Source organism: Neltuma alba, unplaced genomic scaffold (genome assembly GCF_004799145.2).
Source record: "Neltuma alba isolate B1F8T4 unplaced genomic scaffold, ASM479914v2 tig00012124_pilon, whole genome shotgun sequence".
NCBI classification, from domain to species: Eukaryota; Viridiplantae; Streptophyta; class Magnoliopsida; order Fabales; family Fabaceae; genus Neltuma; species Neltuma alba.
The window spans coordinates 378,008-393,570 of NW_021636676.1; the positions used below are offsets into that span (position 1 = coordinate 378,008).

At 33.9% G+C, this 15,563-nt stretch overlaps 1 protein-coding gene and 1 pseudogene across 1 annotated transcript; both read right to left on the reverse strand.

The window, feature by feature from the left end:
• Positions 1-641: 641 nt before the first annotated feature.
• Positions 642-2,506, reverse strand: LOC114723137 (cytochrome P450 71A1-like). The gene is made up of 2 exons (XM_028909289.1): positions 1,541-2,506; positions 642-1,346 (listed from the first exon to the last, which is right to left on the reverse strand). Exons 1-2 carry the CDS (start codon positions 2,438-2,440, stop codon positions 642-644), a joined length of 1,605 nt encoding a protein of 534 aa, XP_028765122.1. The 5' UTR covers positions 2,441-2,506.
• Positions 2,507-13,884: 11,378 nt separating this feature from the next.
• On the reverse strand, positions 13,885-15,534 carry LOC114723138 (cytochrome P450 71A1-like; annotated as a pseudogene).
• Positions 15,535-15,563: the final 29 nt, after the last annotated feature.

Genomic DNA, 15,563 nt, shown 5'->3' on the forward strand with positions numbered 1-15,563 from the left:
TATATTTAAGGGATAAGAATGATAAACAGTAGCCCGCAAAATTATTTTTTAAAACTAAAATACCTCATAAGGACTTAAGGCCCTAAGTAATCAACTCAGAGAGAGAAAAATACTCTTCGTCTTCGACTTAGTATTTTGCCTGTAATTCGAATGAAGTTTCAAGATTGGTTATCATACAAGCTTCCATTATCTTATCTTCTTCACATGCTGCACTATATGTGGTTGTCATGAGAAGCTATTTGTTGATGATATTCCAGGTTTTGTCTGGTTACTACTTACATATTAATGCGCCAATGCATTCAATTAATATAATCATCAATTTTCCAATTAATTATATTATTATTGCTTGGACTGAAAGACACTGCCACAAATAATCAAAGCTAAAATTTATGGAAATTCTGTGCATAGAGATATTTTGATGACTGCTGGTTACTGATGGTTCGTTTTTCACTTTTATATTATTGGACCCTGAACACAAATTTGAAAACTGGGCTAACAAAATGGGATAGAGAGGGAATGGCACAAAAACAAACACAGAATCAACAACCACTGATCATGCTCGTACTCATTTATTCTGCCCTGCACGTAGTATTTTTCTAGGAAGATAAAACCTGATACAATATTACATCCACAAATCAGACTCATTTATTTAGTCCTATACCACTTAACTTCATAAACAAATCACAAGTATTTGCACAAGACATGATAGAGAGCAAATTAAGCAGATTGAGATTGGAGCGAGAGCGGTATAGGTTGAAGAAAATAGGGACTTTCTTCTTCACTGTGAGCCCATACGTCTCACTCATATCAATGTCACACTCGGGTGAACCATCTTGAGGCAGATTCCAATCAAACCAGTGAAGAAGATTGGCCAGCAGGAACTCAACTGAAGCAAGTCCAAAGGCCACACCAGGACATGTCCTTTTCCCAGAACCAAATGGGATGAATTCAAAGTCTTGTCCTTTGAAATCCATCTGATTCTTCTCAAATCTCTCTGGGATGAAATCTTCAGGATTTTCCCATATTTCTGGGTCCCTTTGGATTGCCCATATGTTCACAAATATCAGTGTTTTGGAAGGAATATCATAGCCTCCTAGTTTTGCATCACAGACCGTTTCTCGAGGGATCAAGAAAGGAGCCGGTGGGTGTAATCTCAGAGCTTCTTTGATGACAAGTTTCAAGTACTTCATTTCGTTTATGTCACTTTCGTCCACTTTTGATTTGGAACCCACCACTTTTCTCACCTCTTGTTGCGCCTTCTTCATGATTCTTGGATTTCTCCACAGCTCTGTTAAAATCCACTCCAGCGTCGTCGATGTAGTCTCGTTCCCTCCTAAAAACATGTCCTGAAATTACATAAACATCCAAATGCAAAAATTAATTCATCAGTTAAACTTATCTTCATGTTCATTAGTAGCTTCAAACACCATATATATATGTATATTAAATAACTTGACAGAAAATGGCTAAAAGAGATAAGCCTTAATGCCTTATTAACACTAAGCTCAGATATTTTGAGAGGGATCGATGAGAAAGAGACCGTTAGGATGGCTTTGAGGTCATTTTGGGTGGGTTCGAATTCAAGCTTATCGCTCCGTTGAAGTTGAAGAAGAATATCCACAAAGTCTTTCTTCTCATCGTCCTTCTTTATCACCTTCTCATGATCCTCGGTCACCTCATCAAAGAACCCATCCATGGCTTTAAACGTGTCTTTAAGCTCTTGAATTTTCCCAGTGAGAACATCAACCCAACCCAACCAAGGAAAGAAATCTCCCACCATCAACTCTGCAAGATGAATCATCTCCTTCCTCGCAAGCGTCCCAAATCTCCCACTGCTCTCTGATATATCATACTTCTGTCCAATTATGCATCTGCATATTATGTTGTTGGTGGTGGCAGATATGAGGTCACTTATGTTCACAGAGCAATTAGTATCACTCAAACAAGCTCTTCGTATCTCCTTCACCATTTCTGCAACTTCTTCTTCTCTTATGACCCGGAAAGATCGAACCCTTTTCAGGCTCAGAAGTTCAAGCACGCAAATCTTCCTTTTCTGTCTCCAGCTTTCGCCATAGGCGGCATAGGCGATATCTTTACATCCATAGAGTAAGGTTCTGGCAGATATGCTTTGAAACCTGCCGGAAAAAACTGCGTCTTGGTTCTTCATCAGTTCTCTGGCCAAATCTGCAGAAGAGACCAGTAAAGCAGGAATCCGACCGAGCTGTAACCACAAGAGAGGACCGTGTTTCAGAGAGAGGTCTCTGAAAGAACGATAAGGAAGAGTGCCTAACTGATGAATATGGCCGATAATTGGCAATTTCGGCGGAGATGGAGGCAGATTGGGTTTCTTTTTTGTTGGTCTTGTAAGTTTAATTAACACGAACAAGAGGGCGACGAAGCCTAGGAGATACAAGTTAAAAGTGGCATTCAGAAAAGCCATTGGTGATTATTCTAAGTATATATTGAGGGGTTTTGATGATGCTAATTTTGCAGAAGGATGAACGGGACAAGGGGTAAGTGAAGAATGCAGAATGCAAGTTCATGTATAAAAGATACATATATATATATATGTATGTATGTATATGTATGTATGCATATAGACACACACGTGGATAGAGACATATGCACGCATCTGTGTATATATTCAAGTCATTATCAATGTGGAGAAAAATCCAGGGCACCAGAATCGTACAAATCTCTAAAGTTTCTGTTCAAAATTGTGAGGAAAATATTAATTTTTTGGATAAATATAAAAATGAATATAGTATTATGATCTTTACAACACAATCGGAGACATAAATATGTTTGTATGAAAAAAAAACATAATATTTCTTTTTTTTATTTACCTTTGAAATAAAATGAAGCATAAAAAAATGAAAAATTTATCCCAGAGAAATGGCACACAAAGTCGTTTCCTCCAACCACCACAAGAGAACAAGAATTAAAAAAAGAGACAAGAAAATTACTGCTAGCAATCATATCAATGTAGAAATAGCTGCCAATAATTGCTTGAATGATCATATGCTAGAAACATTAATCAAATCAATAATAATACTAACGTTGAGGGTTTTTTTTCCTCTTCTTCACAAATTTCACATTAAAACCAAGGTAGTATAAACCTTCTTTGTTGGCCAAAAAAAAAAAGTATAAACCATCTTGTATCATTCCTCGCACAACATATGGGGACCAATGCCTCATTTTAATTCCTATTAGTGCCCTGGGTTTTTTAGGTCCTAGCTATACCCGCTCCTCGCGCGCCTGCAGCCTTCTTTTCTCTTAAAATTCAATTCAATTTCTTTGTTTAAATTCAAATCGAATTTCTTAAAAAAATAATTATTTAATATTTTATTTAAATTTATCTCAGTATCATTTAGTATGTGAGCCTCATACTCATGTGTTGGCCATGAACAGACGAGTATGAGGCCTCATACTCATTTGTTTTGGCCTAACAAACAAGTATGAGGCCATGTACTCGTCTAGTTTAGCTTAACAGATGAGTATAAGATATTTTTTTTAATTTCTTTATTCTTAATTTCAGATAAAAATAAAGGATGAAAATAAACTTTTTGTGGTAGTGATTTTTTTTTTTACCGGAATAATAGTGATTATTAATACATTTATAAAATATCAATAGTATAGAGAGGATCATACAGTTTATAGCTTATAATGATACATATAAATATGATAATTCTTTTCAGCTTCATGTATTATTTTCATATTTTTAAATCTTCCTGCATATTTTTAATCATGCAACCACGCAAGTTCCTTTGTTTTTATTCCTTTCAATACTTTTCTATTGAAATGCAAGGAAGATAAGCATAATGTGTTTTTATTAACCTCTTGATTTGGTTATCATTTCTCTCTTGTATTGAACGATCGAGGGAAAAATATTTAGTTATGATTATATATAAAATTTTTATTTCATTTTGTCTTTATTTTTTAAATAGAAACTATATATTCATTAATAAAAAAAGAACAAAGTCCGAGTTAAAAATAGAAAAAGGAGCTTCTTTTGTCAACATTCATCTCACATTAAGAAAGATAGAATGTGATCAAAGATGTAATAATTCTCATCCATCCTATGTAATAACTTGGCAAGGTAATTAATAATAGAATTATTTTTCCTATAAGTATAGTTAACCGTCTCCTGCTGATTCCTAGAAAAGAGTAATCTAGCTTCATCAAAGGCCTCTAAAGGTATGTACAGGATCACGAAAAATTAATAACCTGAAATGATTAGAGTAGACAGAAATATTCCCATAGTTTTTATACCAGCGCATTGTCTTTATTTTTTTCAAATATCTTTTGGGAAAATTGCAAATAAAGACCCTCCAATATATAAAATAGCTATTAGGGACCCTGAATTTGGAAAATAGCTTCAAAGGACCCGGTCCCAAATTGCAAATATGAAATGATGGTAGAATGTCCAAAATGCCCTCGGTTTTTCTCTCTTTCTTCCTCTCCAAATCATCTTCTTCCCGACCTTGCCTCCTTATTTTCCTCTCCCTCTTCGTTCTCTCTTTCCTCTCCAAGTTTCCTTCCCTCTCCTCACTCTTTTCTCAAAGTATATGGAACTCACAATGTCTTTTGGTGGTCCTCTCCTCATTGTCATCCCCCGTCACTTTCTTCTTATCTTGCTTACTTGCTCTTTCGTCGACAATGAAGCCTCTTCCATCATTCTCTCTGTTGCTGTGGAAGGAGAGGAGAGTCGGGAGTTTGAGGGAGAGTGACATTCATTTGCAATGCTTGTAATGTTTGCTTGCAATGTGTGCGGTGATTGCTTGGTGCTGAGACAACGCCCAATAAATCTGGATTTTTATTCTTCATTTCTATTTTGATTTTCAGCTTGTGTTCATAATTGAAAATAACGAGTTTGATAAGTTATTGAAAATAACAAGTTGACAAGTTCTGATACCCACTTCACGACAAGTTCAGTAATGCGAATAACAAGTTTAGCAAGGCAAATAACAACTTCTGATAAGCAATTCATAGAAATTTGAGTTTCTGTGTTAAAATGACAGCATTTTCAGATTTCTTTAGCAGATGACAAGTTCTGATACACAATTCATGACAAGTTCAGTAAGGTGAATGACAAGTTTAGTAAGGCGAATGACAACTTCTGATAAGCAATTCATAGAAATTTGAGTTTCTGTGTTAAAATGACAGGTTTCCAGTAGGTTTTCATACTTTTTCTGTTAAAATGACTGGATTTCCACATTGATTTATCAAATGACAGGTTTATAATAAAAAATGATAAGTTTTCATAAGATTTTTATGCCTTTTTTTTGCTGGAATTACAATTTGCACATTTCTGACAGCAACAACTTCTGATAAATACGAAATGACAAGTTCAGAATAAAAAATGACAAGTTAAGTATAGCAAATGACAAGTTCCCACAATGTTTTCATACATTTTCATACCTTTTCTGTTGGAATTATAATTTGCACATTTCTAACAGCACCCACTTTTGATAAACACGAAATGACAAGTTCATAATGGAAAATGACAAGTTAAGTATGGCAAGTGACAAATTCCCATAATGTTTTCATACATTTTCATACTTTTTCTGCTGGGATTACAATTTGCACATTGCTGATAGCAATCACTTTTGATAAACAGTAAATGACAAGTTCACAATAGCGAATGACGAATTAAGTATGTAAAATGACAAGTTCCCATAACGTTTCCATACAATTGTAAATTTCTCTGTTAAAATAACAATGTGCAGATTTCTGACGGCAAGCACTTATGATAAATAGTAAATTACGAGTCCATAATAACGAATGACAAGTTAAGTGTGTAAAATGACAAGTTCCCATCACGTTTTCATACAAATGTAAATTTCTCTACTAAAATAATAATGTGCAGATTTCTGACAGCAACCACTTCTGATTAACATCTTTCATCATCAACTTCACCTCTCATTTCCTCCTAACGTATAAAACTATAGCACCAGAACTCTCATAAGCCCCTCAAGAAGCATGCTCATATCAACACCAGTGGCAAATGCACTACGATGATCATATCCACTCACAAGTGCATCCTCAACCATGAAATCCCAAATATAAATTGCCATATCATATGAACAAGAAACCATCAAATTCTACATATAAAGCGAGAACTTTATTCGTTTAGCACTGTATTTAGGGCTCGTTTGTTCCTCACATAGCACACCTTGATCGATTTTCCACCGAAATACAATCATCATACTTGATTTCCACAATTTAGAGCTTGTTTGCAATTATCAGAAGTGGGTGCTGTCAGAAATGTGCAAATTGTAATTCTAGCAAAAAAAGTATGAAAATGTGTGAAAACGTTATGAGAACTTGTCATTTGCCATATTTAACTTGTTATTTTTCATTGTGAACTTGTCATTTCGTGTTTATCAGCAGTGATTGCTATCAGAAATGTACGAACTGTAATTCCACAAAAAAAGTATAAAAATCTTATGAAAACTTGTCATTTTCTATTGTGAACCTGTCATTTGATAAATCAATGTGAAAATCCAGTCATTTTAACATAAAAAGTATGAAAACCTATTGGGAACCTGTCATTTTGACACAGAAACTCAAATTTTTATGAATTGTTTATCAGAAGTTGTCATTCGCCTTACTAAACTTATCATTCACCTTACTAAACTTGTCATTCATTATTATGGACTCATAATTTACTATTTATCATAAGTGCTTGCCGTCAGAAATCTGCACATTGTTATTTTAACAGAGAAATTTACAATTGTATGAAAACGTTATGGGAACTTGTCATTTTACATACTTAATTTGTCATTCGCTATTGTGAACTTGTCATTTACTGTTTATCAAAAGTGATTGCTATCAACAATGTGCAAATTGTAATCCTAGCAGAAAATGTATGAAAACATTATGGGAATTTGTCACTTGCCATACTTAACTTGTCATTTTCCATTATGAACTTGTCATTTCGTGTTTATCAAAAGTGGGTGCTGTTAGAAATGTGCAAATTATAATTCTAACAGAAAAGGTATGAAAATGTATGAAAACATTGTGGGAACTTGTCATTTGCTATACTTGTCATTTTTTATTCTGAACTTGTCATTTCGTATTTATCAGAAGTTGTTGCTGTCAGAAATGTGCAAATTGTAATTCCAGCAAAAAAAGGCATAAAAATCTTATGAAAACTTGTCATTTTTATTGTAAACCTGTCATTTGATAAATCAATGTGGAAATCCAGTCATTTTAACAGAAAAAGTGTGAAAACCTACTGGAAACCTGTCATTTTAACACAGAAACTCAAATTTCTATGAATTGCTTATCAGAAGTTGTCATTCGCCTTACTAAACTTGTCATTCACCTTACTGAACTTGTCATGAATTGTGTATCAGAACTTGTCATCTGCTAAAGAAATCTGAAAATGCTGTCATTTTAACACAGAAACTCGAATTTCTATGAATTGCTTATCAGAAGTTGTTATTTGCCTTGCTAAACTTGTTATTCGCATTACTGAACTTGTCGTGAAGTGGGTATCAGAACTTGTCAACTTGTTATTTTCAACAACTTATCAAACTCGTTATTTTCAATTATGAACACAAGCTGAAAATCAAAATAGAAACAAAGAATAAAAATCCAGATTTATTGGGCGTTGTCTCAGCACCAAGCAATCACCGCACACATTGCAAGCAAACATTACAAGCATTGCAAATGACTGTCACTCTCCCTCAAACTCCCGACTCTCCTCTCCTTCCACAGCAACAGAGAGAATGATGGAAGAGGCTTCATTGTCGACAAAAGAGCAGGTAAGCAAGATAAGAAGAAAGTGACGGGGGATGACAGTGAAGAGAGGACCACCGAAAGACATTGTGAGTTACATATACTTTGGGAAAAGAGTAAGGAGAGGGAAGGAAACTTGGAGAGGAAAGAGAGAACGAAGAGAGAGAGGAAAATGAGGAGGCAAGGTCGGGAAGAAGATGATCTGGAGAGGAAGAAAGAGAGAAAAACCGAGGGCATTTTGGACATTCTACCATCATTTTATATTTGCAATTTGGGACCGGGTCCTTTAAAGCTATTTTCCAAATTCAGGGTCCCTGATAGCTATTTTATATATTGGAGGGTCTTTATTTGCAATTTTCCCATATCTTTTTGTATATTATATTATTGTCTATTTTTAAAAATAAACATTATTGAAATTATTAAACTGCTTGCCATGTGCGTGGAGGAATATCAGTGGCTCAAGAAGCTGACAAAAAAGGACTCCTGATCTGGGCAATAGGATGGCCACCATCAAATCAAAACTCTGACAGCCTAAAAATTTAAAAGATCTTTGACGTAATTTTTATTTTTTAAAAAATAACAATAATTGTACTATCATTTTATTATTATTATTATTATAAAATATTATAATATTTCCTATTTTATTTATAATTTAGTGAAAAAATCATTTACAAATGCATATAAAATGGCACTCTGGTCATTAGTATTTGTCATTTATAAGAGGGAATTTTGATTCTCTGTCAATTGTACTTTTTTAATATTTTATTTTCAATTATGCTATAATAAAGACGAAGAGAGAGGAAATAAGTGAGGAAAAACATACTATCACTTATTACATTTTTGTCCTACATATATATCTCTTTAATTACAGCAAAAGTAAAATTTTTTATCTGTTTAATATTCTTTTTATATGTAAAAAAATTCCTACAAATAATAAATAATAAGAATTAGAGTGATATAAAGAGCCTGTCCTCTTTAGAGATGGGCAAAGACCTAACAACTAATGTAGAGCTAATTTACTGAGAAGATTTGGACCAGAAAAAGCCTCTATAACACAAATGTTATTTTAAAAAATTTTAAATACTTATGTCCTAAAAAAGAATTTTAATACGTGTATTTTCAAAGTTTCAACCTTGTTTAATTAAAAATTCTTAATTTCGTAATTTCAAGTTTTTTTAACACATTTACTTAAAATTATGTATCTAGCAATTTTTCTGGCAAAATACACAAGCTTTTGTTTGCTATGCTGCACTGCCTCCTATCCTATGCATTGCTTTTATCTATTCTTAATTATATTTCAACCACCTGCTCTCTTTTCATGTAGAGAAGGGGAGGGGAGAGGAGAAGAGTGTAAGGATTTTAATATTATCTTGTTTGGATTATAAAAAAAAAGGGGGGGAGGATTTTTAATATTATCTTGTTTAATTCATGAGGGAAGGGGAGGGAAAAATATTTTAACATGGACAATTTTGCTCTTATTTTATTTAAGATTATTTTTTCAAATTTTATAGAATGTTTAATAAAATAGAATTGTAAATAACATTTAATGTATTAAGTGCTACCTCCGGTCCTTAATATAAGACCCCGTTTAACTTTTAGTTTGGTCCTAATTATAAGACCCCAATCCATTTTGTCTCTCATATTTATGTATTTTTTTCCAAGATAGTCCTTCTAATAATGATAGTTCTAACCAACATACTTAATTAGCAAGGATATTTTAGGAATGACAACACTTATTTATTACAAATAACTAACTTAACTTACTTCCTTAATCCCCTTAAATTAGTTAACTGGGTCTTATAATTAGGACCGGAGGTAATAATACTTATACCAACATTCTAATATACTCTAGAGCGTGAAGTATTATTAAAAAGAAGGATGAAATAATATTCAGTCACAACTTGTACTGTATCTCATCTTTGAATGAAATATTTGATCATGCAAAAAAGAGAGCAATGTCTGGAGACAAAAAAAAAAGGATTTAAAGTAGTATAGGGATATTAAAAATAAATATAGGTATAATGGCCACAACATAACAAAATATTGTCTTTTCCCTCCAAATCCTCCCAATTTTGGAGGGAAGGTTGAGGAGGGGAGGGGAGGGCCTCCCCTCCTAAAATTCATATGTTGCCAAACAAAGGGAAATGGTTAAAATCCTTCTCCCTCCCTCCCCTTCCCTCCGAATCTCTCATACCAAACACACCCTAATCACAGACTCATTCACAAGCGACAACACGCTCTAACCCAATAGAATCAACGAATCAGGTAAAAAACTAGAGGCACATCTAATCTAGTTTCGTACGTAAATAACAAAAATTTTCGATCATATATATCTTAAGAATCCAATGCCATACGCAAAATCCTGCAAAGAACTATATATAATATTAATTAAAATTAGTTATTTCTTATACAATATCAAAGTTACTTTTAATAAAAAAATATTAGTTAGGGGAGTTTGGTTTATCAGAGCGGAAGTCTTGTATTTAATTAGAAATACTAGGTGGAAAAATTAATGATTCAAATAAAACATGTAATATAATGAAATATGATGGAAGTCATTATGACAAGGACATGGGACAGTAGAAATTTGTCATGTTGTCAATACTACTATTGCAAGAAAAATAATGTCTTGCCATAATGATTGAAATACTGGTATTTTGTCATAATCATTCAAATAAAGTAGGGAACTTTGGTTAAAAAAATTCCTATTTAAAAACTTAATTGGCTAAATAGACTTAAATTTGAGCATGTGCAACTATAATTCATGAGTGTAATTTTTTTTCATTCTGTGTAACATATTTTTTGTTGTGTGTAAATGACTTTCACATTAATAATTATTACACATCATTGATGATATGTTGAACGTAGCAGAAAAAAGAGTTGGATTCACAAATTATAGTTATACTCACTCAAATTAATTTAGGCCATTTTAGCTGGTTAAGTTTTCAAACAGAGACTTTTAACCAAATTTCCCAATAAAATATATGAGCATTGTCTATAATATGGCTAGAAACCATGTGAATAGATGCCTATTAATTATTCGTTGAACAAAATTATTATGAGATGTGGAAGAAAATGCTGAAAGTGGTTATGAAATAAATAATAATAAAAATACATTATTGGTCATATTCTGATATTAACATATTTTATTGTATCAATTTGTATGAAAATTTAAATATATATATATTAAGAGAGAATGTTATTCTAATTTTAACCCTGTGCGTGTTTGTGTGTGTGTGTACGTGTGAACTGTTTTGGGATTTCATAGTTAGGATAATCCCTTATTCTTTTCTATTTAGGTTAACACCATCCCATTTTATTGTTGTAATTAGTTGTGGGGGTTAATCTGCATTCATTAGAGTTATTGGGCTATCTTATTTAAACAAGAATAGATTGATTTACATGCATTCGTTCGGATTATTAACTTTTTCCTTGCCTAATTCTTCTTAACTTTTTCTCTCTAAACTCTAGTCATCAATCATTATTATGCGACACACACACACACACACATATATAGAGTGAGTCAGCGGCTGAGTTTGATTCCTTGTCATCACCACGTGCACACTATTAGTTAACATTAGCTTCCTCCTCACGAGAAATTCTCGGGTGCTCTAGCAGCCCCAGCTTATTTGTGTTGAGAATGCTACAACTCAGACATTTTTAATCCCACGTGTCAGCCAACTATTTTGGGAAAATTACAATAAAAGACCCTTGAATTAGCAAAATGATGAAATGGGTACTTAAATAAGTTTAATTGCTTGGAGGAACCAGGTCTTAAATTGCAATTAACAAATCATGTCTAAAAGACTAAAATATCCCTCTGTTATTGAAAACCATTTATGAAGGCAAACATAAAAAAATTCATGACAAGAGCAAGAAGACAAGGAGGGGACGATGTGTTTTGTAACTTCTAAGCCTAAGAATCTGGTGAGTAATGTTTCTAACTACACTCTCCTTTTGTTCTTCCATCTGAGACCGAGCAATGTGATATTGTTCTTCAATTTTGTGAGTTCCATTGTCAGTCACTAGGTATTATATTTTGGGAAAAAGTGAGAGGTAAAGTTGATGATGGAAGATGTTAGTTGGAGGAGGTTGTAGTTAGTTTAAGGTGAGATATTTTTGTTTTTCTAATTTGATTGTTCATGTATGATATCTGTGGGTTTGGTTACGATGGGGAGGGGTTACGAACTTACGATGTGAAGAATGGCAAAGTGTGAGAGGGAAAATGAAAGGAGATAATAGTTGTCAATTTGAGAGGAAATCGAGTCAGTAATGTTTCTAACTACACTCTCCTTCTCTTATTCCATCTGAGACCGAGTAATGTGATATTGTTCTTCAATTTTGTGAGTTCCATTATTAGTCACTGGGTGTTATATTTTGGGAAGGAGTGAGGGGTGAAGTTGATGATGAAAGATGTTGGTTGGAGGAGGTTGTAGTTAGTTTAAGGTGAGATATTTTTGTTTTTCTAATCTGATTATTCATGTATGATATTTGTGAGTTTGTTTACGATGGAGAGGTGTTACGATGTGAGGAATGGCAAAGTATGAGAGGAAAAATGGAAGGAGATAATAGTTGTTAATTTGAGTATGAAGTTTCAGGGGCTGTAGTAAAGGGTGTGAATCAGAATGTTATCATTTTGAATGCTGAAGTTATAAAATTCTAATATCAACTTGGCAATCGAAAAGGTTGTTAGTTTAAATTTTCATATGTAAATGATTGAGCTAAAGGAATAAAATTATATTCAAACATGATTTTCCTATCTTTTGCTTATAGCTTCATAGTATTTTTCGAACCTGATTTTCTACCAATCTTTCATATTCAAATGGCTAATTGTAGAAATTGGTTGCTGTTAAAGCACCTCTGATTTTTTGTTATTTGATTTACTATTGTTGTAACTTTACCCAATAGTGTTGTAACTGCATACTTGTTATTATGATGACAATAATATGACATGAAGATATGGAAATGTTAGTCTTTTGTTTATAGGCAAAACAATATTAACATTTTGTATTTATTAGTTCTAAATGGTAACAAGGTAGATCTATTGAATGTTTTGAAGTTAATAAGAAACTCATTGTCAAACTTGTAATTTTGCTTATTAAACTTGTTTTTTGGCTCACTTCTCTTGTCATTTGACTTACCGCTCTTGTCATTTGGCAGTAAAATATTGTTAGGACGCATAAGCTATTGCTGACTTATCCAAGGAAATGTGCCAGAGAAAATCAAAGGATTATGAGTTGATTCTATTTTGAATTGTTTTGAATTATTTTCTATTGCTTTCAATTGAGAAATGAGTGGCATTATCCACTCAAGTAGGATTATATTTTATCCTTCTATTATCATTAATTTCCAAACTTTGTTTAATTATTTTATCTATGTAATTCAGCTATAAATAGGTCATTGGCTACACGAATAGATCATCAAATATTACACATCCTAACTTGGAGATTCTCCATTGGTCTATTAGCTAGTGAGTGTTATGAGATTCTTACGGCATTTTCTAATATAAACTTTCCTTTTTCTCTTCAAATCTTTTACTTCATATTTGAGTCCTTAACAAATATGAAAATAATATCAACTTTTCATGAAACTTAATTTCATGAGAAAGTCAACTACATAATTGTTATTTCGCTTATCACTCTTATCATTTAGCTTACTATTCTTGTTATTTTGCAGTGAAATATGACAATAATGACAACTTTATCGTTACATTTTCTTGGGAAATTAATCTTCTTCTGCGTATATTTTTAATTTTGAGGCAAATTTTTATATAAGAATAATATCTATACCTTGTCAAGAATAGTAATTGCCAAGTTGTTCATATAGGGAAATTGAGGTTGCTTTTTTCCAGTTTCCAAACGCCACCCGAGTGATATTATATTATCCCATTTTATATCAGTATAATCAATCTGAGAATGAGACATTTGTCCAATTAACTTTTTTATTGAACAATTACAAGTAGCATCTCACAGTCTCCTGCACGCAAACTTCAACTTCATGTATACGTACAAACAGATATATGATATATATATATATTGAACATCATTTCTAAATATTAGCACAATCTTCGATGACAAGCCATAACATAAAAACACACTCAAAATGGTCATCTCATTCATATATATGGTTCTGAATTAATTAATACTGGGGTATTGGTTAAAGATAGTGAGGTACTTTTTTACTCACAACTAGCCCGAACGTCTCCTCCATATCCATGTGATGAACAGTGACGCCATTTACAGTAGGCAGCTTCCAGTCAAGCCAGTACAAGAGATTAGCTAGAATGGATTCCACAGCGGCAACCCCAAATATCATTCCAGGACATCCTCTTCTTCCTGAACCAAACGGTATGAAATGGAAGTTTTTCCCTTTGAATTCAACATCGTTCTTCTCGAATCTCTCAGGAATGAACTCTTCAGGTCTTTCCCAGAACTCAGAATCTCTTCGAATTGCCCATGCGTTTATGTACAGCGTTATTTTGCTGCAATATTGTATCCTCCGAGATTCACACTTGATCTGGATAATCGAGGGGAATGAGAGTCGCGGCTGGATGCAATCTCAGAAGTTCTTTGACCACACATTTCAAGTAATTCATTTGATTTATGTCTTCGTCCTCGATCTTTGACTTGTTCCCCACTGAGCGTCTTACCTCTTCCTGGGCTTTCTGCATTTTCGTTGGATTCATCACCAACTCCGCCATGGCCCACTCCATTGTTGCTGAACTTGAGTCGCTTCCTCCCACAAATATATCCTACTATATATATATATCAAGAATTTTTAATCTATCACAACGAATCATTCATTCCGTTAATACACAACCCCAGGATTTGAATACCTGGAGAATCATCGAAAGGGGCTTTGACTTGGAATAGAATATCAGAATAAAACAAGAAGAGACAGAAAGAGAGAGACCAACCATTAGGATGGATTTGAGGTCGTTTTGGGAGAAACTATCGCCAAGCATGCCGTCGTCTAGGAGTTGAAGGAGAATATCGAGCAAGTTTTTCCTAATGCAGAATTGGTCATCCCTTGTCTTCTTCATCATGCTCCTGTGTTCTTCAATGACGCTTTCAAAGAAATCGTCTAACTCTCTGAAGATGGCCATCAACCTATCATCACCTTTCTCGCTAGCTCTCCGATCCTCGTATTCGCCTCAGTGTTAAACTGATCCCCAAGAGCACACTTAGACACGATATTGTTTGATGAAGCAATAAGCAAGTCAGTCAAATTCACAGAACCCGCACCAGTCGAGCACAAAGCACGGATCTTGTTCACTAACTCCCGAGCTTCTTCTTCTCTGACGTTCTTGAAGGATTGAACCCTTCTCAGGCTAAGAAATTCGTTGACACATATTTTCTTCTTCTGTCTCCAGTTTTCATCGTACTTCCCAAAGCCAATGTCATTACATCCATAGAGTAAGAGCGTAGGACCAATACCCTGAGGTCGATCAGCGAAGGTCAGGTCATGGGTTTTCATAACTTCGGAGGCCAATTCTGCAGAAGAAACCACCACAGTTGGAATCTGACCCAACTGTAAAAACATGATAGGTCCGTATTTTTTGGAGAGAGTTCGAAAAGAACGGTGTGGAAGGGAGCCTATCTGATGAAGATTTCCGATTATGGGTAGTTTTGGTGGATACGGAATCCGATTCAGATTCGACTTGGATTTACTTGTTATAGTTCTAAGATTGAACAAAAACGGGACAGGGATGATGAAGCATGAAAGAACTAAGAGCAGAGAACTTAGCTCCAAGGGAAAGTAGTCTCTGACAGGTGAGAGTAGAGCCATTTGATTTCTCTCAGCCTTTTGGTCTGACA